At 38.1% G+C, this 5770-nt stretch overlaps 1 protein-coding gene across 1 annotated transcript; it reads left to right on the top strand.

Moving 5' to 3' along the window:
* Positions 1–3173: 3173 nt before the first annotated feature.
* On the top strand, positions 3174–4142 carry LOC127122954 (uncharacterized). The gene has a single exon (XM_051053227.1). It carries the CDS (start codon positions 3174–3176, stop codon positions 4140–4142), a length of 969 nt encoding a protein of 322 aa, XP_050909184.1.
* The last annotated feature ends 1628 nt before the right edge of the window (positions 4143–5770 follow it).

The following is a 5770-nucleotide window of genomic DNA, read 5'->3' as shown; positions in this document are numbered from 1 at the left end:
ATATTCACTAACCATTACTATTGTGATATTGTCATTCTTTTTCTTGTGATTTACTTTTATGTCATTACCTTGTAATTTACATTCAAGTACTCATTATCATCATCATTGTACAAACTCATCATGCATGTTTATTTACTTGTTATTTATTTTATTGTCATCATACATAAAAAATAACAAAAACATGATAAAATGGTAAGACCAAAAATATTCACTCCACTCTTAATCAACTTGGACTTAGAGAATTTCATCTTAGGACCTTCGCTTGGAAACCTTCCTTTACTCTTTGTGATACTTTGTAAACACTTGGATTTTCACCCGTAACTTACATGCATGTTGTAAGACCATTATCCTTTGTTTAGCTTAGGTCACTTTAGCACACAAAAGGCTTTCTCTTGGGCTACCTTACAATGATACTCTTTAACTTCTTGTTGGTTACTTTGCATTCACGTTGCATAAGCCAAATTTCATAAGCAATCTCATTTCGAGACCATCTTCATAATTCAATTCATTCGTAAAAATAAATTTAAAACCTCGATCCAACATCGAATATTCTTTGTTAAGAATTAAAATACCTGGTCACAGTTAAACGTTATTTAGCTTAGGAATAAGAGAGGAAATGGTTTTGAGTTTTCAACTCCTTTTCTCGATTATTTAAACACAAACTCTTTTACCCGATTAATCGAATAATCATCATTTTAATCCACTTAAGGACAAATGCATCAAATTCTTTTGCAATAAGAAACCAAAAGGGAGATAACTTTGAGTCTTCAATTTTTTCTCCTCGACTATTTGAATACAAGATCTTTTACTTGGTTAGTCAAATAATCGTCGTTTCCTCTACAAATCTCCAAACCCCGATTAAATCAAAATATTTTCACAGTAAGCTAAATGAAAAGGGAGTCGACTATGAGTTTTCAACTTCACTCCTCAATTGGACGAATACGAGTTCTCTTACTCGGTCAGTCGAACAATTGTCATTTTCCGCAAAACATACAACTTAATCAAATCATTTTCTTAACCAATTATATGAAAAAGGAGATGGTTTTGAGCTTTCAACTCCTCTTCTCAAATGCTTGGATATGAGTTGTCTTACTCATCCATTCAAGTACTTGTCGTTCATTATAAAAATACGTCAACCATATACAACCTTATTTTCATAAATATTCAGATGAAATAGAAAACGGTCTAGAGTCTTCTATTCCTTTTCTCGATTATTAGGATACAAGTTATCTTACTCGATTATTCGAGTATTCATCATCCGTTCAAGACACTTTAATTACTATCAAATCCTTTCTATAATTAAGGATGAAAAAGAAAGTGGTCTAGAGTCTTCTACTCCCTTTCCTGACTGTTAGGATACGAGTTGTCTTACTCGACCATCCAAGTGATCATCATCCAATCGAAAACATCTCAACCAATTAAAACATCCAACATATTAATCTAATTTGTCACCTCCATGTGACCTAAACTCTTTTCAAAAAGAAAACTATTTAATCCTTCCTAATACGCATAACAAACCAATGCTTAAGCCTCTGCCGAGAGTAGACAAGCCAACGTTTAGCCTTTAGAACACGATCTAAACAGTTATTCATTAAAAAACACCAACCAACCGTAGTCCCTGAACTACGAATGCTCTGATTTCCTTATTACACCATAAGGATACGTAGGCAGGAGATTGTTGTATCTTCGCGAGCACACTAATAAAAAAAACCTTCCCTTTCCCCTTTTTGAGGTTCTCATCCATTTCTATTCTCAATATTTTATAACCCAGAGATAAACAAACAAACAATTAACACTCTAAACGCACATTAGAACTAAAAGGTTCCTGTTGAGTACAACGGACGTAAGGGGTGCTAATACCTTCCCCTTACGTAATCCACTCCCGAATGCGAATATGGTTGCGACGACCATTATTCCATTCTCTAAAGGTTTTATCGATATTTTCCTATTCCTTCATTGGGATAAATAAAGTTCGGTGGCGACTCTGTTCAAACGTAATTTTTTCCGCGACCATCGCGAGGAATCCTATTTTTCAAGATGCGACAGATGGCGAATCTGCTGGGGACTAGCTCCAAGCAAAAGAGAGTGAAGCCTAATTTAGTTCAGTTTCTGTATTGTGTGTTAATCTTGTTTGTTTATCTGTTATTTTTTATTCTGCTATTATTATTCTGTCATAATTATTATATTGTGATTTATTGACTATATCTTATTAGGGGTTCTCTGGTTGGTGATACTTCGTGAGATAGGCTCTCCACCCGAGTCTGAGGAAAACCATAAGATTAAGTTGGTGGTTGCGTAGTGGGAGCCCACAAGGAGTTTTCCTTGTTGGGAAGAAACGAAGACCCCGCCTAGAGGAGATTCTCTTGAAATGTTATTGCCCGACGAGTTTTCGTCACGACGATAGTATTCTCAAGTTGGATCAATGACTCTAGGGACCTTTTAACCCATTATATCCGGTGGTTATGTAGTATCTACCTGAAAAGTCCCAGACTTATTGGGTTAATACGAAAGCCCCAATCAGATGAGATCCCTTTGGCGTATTACTACCTTACAATGGTATTCCCAACCTCGATCTATGACTCTAAGAACCTTATTAGAACCCTGGACTCGAGAGTTGTGTAGTATGGACCCACTAGGAGTTTTCCTCTTTGGGACCATACGAAGGCCTCACTCAAACGAGACTTTGTTTGGGGATGTTATTTGCAGATGAGTTTTCATCATGACAATAACTTTCCTAAATATTGATTGATGACTTTGGGAACCTTTTAACTTTAGCATCCTCCCAAAAGGGTTTTGTTTAGTAACCAAGAATACCCGCTCTCACGACCTGTATATTAACCTACATGTGGCACGCATAATATCATTCATAGCATAACATTCATACTATTTTATTTCCAAGGAATCTGAGTATCATGAGTTGCAGGAATTCAAGAAACATGAAATCAAGCAAAAGAAGTATTTACTCCTTCAAGTTCAAAGATCCCGATCTAAGGAGCTTACGTGACTTGGTCTCTCAGATGCACCCAGTATACAGAATCAACTTTGGAAAGAATTATGGCAATCTGCTCAGCATCCTCAATCAACAAGTGGACCATACAACCTTAATCACTTTAGCCCAATTCTATGACCTACCTTTAAGATGCTTCACATTCCAAGACTTCCAGCTAGCACCAATGTTGGAAGAATTCAAGCGTCTTGTTAGGATTCCTATGAAGAACAAGCCACTATTTGAAGGGATAGATGAATCTTTTCCCCTTGAGGTCATTGCTAGTGCGCTTCACATGGATGAAAAGGAAGCAGAGGCTAACTTAGAGACCAAAGGGAATACCGAAGGATTTTCACTAAGTTTTATTTTGGAAAGAGCTCATACCCTATTGAAGGAAGAAAGTTGGGATGCTTGTTACTCTACTATTGCATTGGCCATCTATGACGTCGTCCCGTTCCCGAATATGGATAGTTTCGTAGACATGACTGCCATTTGTGTTTTCCTTACTGGGAACCCAGTACCCACTTTGTTAGCCGATGTCTATTATTACATAAGTCATAGGTATACTAAGAAGAAGGAATTGATTACTTATTGTGCTCCTTTATTGTATCAGTGGTTTCTAGAACATCTTCCGAAGACAGGTGCTTGGGTTGAACAGACAGATGTTAGTTGGCCTCAGAGATTGGGATCACTCCGATCTGAAGATATCTCTTGGTACTCTAAAGAATACATCAACATGGATATCATATTCAGTTGTGGAGATTTCCCAAATCTACCGCTTATTGGAACTCAAGGATGCGTGAATGTTAGTCCAGTTCTATCACTCAGACAACTTGGCTACCCATTGGAAGGCCCTCCAGAGGCAAATTCTTTGGAAGCTTTCTTGTTACTTGACTTTGGGGTTGAGAATCCTAGCTTATTCCAGCGAATCAAAGAAGCTTGGAAAAATGTCAATCGAAGAGGGAAAGCTGAGTTAGGAAGAGCAAATGGGATTACAAAAGAACCATATTTTCAGTGGGTAAAGGAAAGGGTGCAGATGATTAAAATGCCATTTGTCATTCGGACACCTATACCTCTTCCCGAACCTAAGGTCACCCATGTCCCTATTGAAGAAATTGAGGAACTCAAGACCACCATGGCAAAGCTAGAAAAATAGAATGAAGAGCTGTAGATAAAACTCCAACAAACCATCAATGAGAAAAACAATATGAAGTGGGAGCTCGAGAGAAAAGAGGCACAACTTTAAGCACATGTGGAAAAGTTCAACAAGGAAGAGCATAAGAGGAAAAAGATCAAGGTGGGATTAGAACAAGTTGATCATTGTTTGGATACCCTTAAGGGTCAACTACGACAAGCTCAGAAAGAATGTCAAGACAATGAGCGTTAGTGGCATCTAGCCACGAAGGAAAACAAAACAATAAGGGATACACTTGGGGCTCAGATAAAGGAGCTCACCAATTTTGTTCATCATGCAAAGGCTAAAGTAGATCAGGAACGCCGACTCAAGAATATAGCCACTGAAGCTTCTAGGGTGTCACCCATGATATGGGAGGAGAAGTGTCGAGAAGTAAGAGATGCAAGGGAGTCTGTCAGCTATTGGAAGAACCAGTTATAGTCATTACGCCAAGACAACTCCATATGGTTGAAAGAGAGAGACTATGTGATTGAGGATTATGAATCCTTTAAGAAGACCATAGACTTATTACAAGGAGATAGGGATAAGTTTCGTGTAAAACTCGATGGGTTAGTAGGATTCTGTAATTGGGCGGCTAAAGAATTATCAGGGAAGTTGAAAGACGCAGTCGAAGAGTTGAAAGAAGATAGCACTCCTCCAGCCATAATCAGTTTCATTCTGCTCTGTAAAGGGTTGCTATAGAGATTCAATGAGGAACTAGAAGAGCTTCAGGCCAGAAGGCCAGCTGTTTAATTTTCTTATGTCTTGTATTTTGTTCCTTTAAATGTACTTTTGAACTATGACCTTCTTTGGACCCCTATGTTATGTACTTGAATGAGTGACGTTTAAAAATTACTTCATTATTGCTATTCCAAGTATTTCTTGTTTCTTCGAATTACTAACCACTAATGAAACTCGAATGATTCCCTGAAAATAAAATATGCATAACATCCGCATTTTCATTATGCATCACGCTTCATGAAAAAAAAAAAAAAACTTACCCAACCTTTTTACCCCTTTATCCAGCCACACTGACTAATCAACACTGATACGAGACGCGAAGCAAATACAAGATGACATTAGAGCAAGTTGAGGCCAATCAGGTTACCATGAGGACAGACATCAATACGATACAGGAGAAGATGGATTAGCTGTTGGAGAAAATGCTCGCGATTGCTCAAAGAGAGAGGATTGAGGAGGAAGAAGCTAGGGAAAAAAGGAATGATAGCACGCCAGGTCTGAATCCCCAAGACGAAGGATACGTCCCCACCAAGAAGAGATTGGTTTAGATACCGGTAGGAGGCATAGGAGATGGAGATCGTACAGAATCTTCTGATACGTCTACTCATCATGGATCCGAAATTGGAGATGACCAGTATGATGCATTCTATATGCCTGATCAACCAAAACCTAAGATACTTCCAGATTCTGCTGTAGATAGGCTTTGTGCCCTGGAAAAGAAGATCAAAGCCATAGAAGGAAATAATATCTTCGGTGCTTCTGCCATGAACATGCCTTTGGTATCGAATTTAGTCATCCCGTCTAAATTTAAAACTCCTGATTTCGAGAAATACAAAGGACAAATTTGTCCAAGCAGCCACCTGGTAATG

Source organism: Lathyrus oleraceus, chromosome 2, assembly GCF_024323335.1.
Source record: "Lathyrus oleraceus cultivar Zhongwan6 chromosome 2, CAAS_Psat_ZW6_1.0, whole genome shotgun sequence".
NCBI classification, from domain to species: Eukaryota; Viridiplantae; Streptophyta; class Magnoliopsida; order Fabales; family Fabaceae; genus Lathyrus; species Lathyrus oleraceus.
Note: the sequence above shows the minus strand (reverse complement) of the source record. Positions and strands in the feature narration are given on the sequence as shown.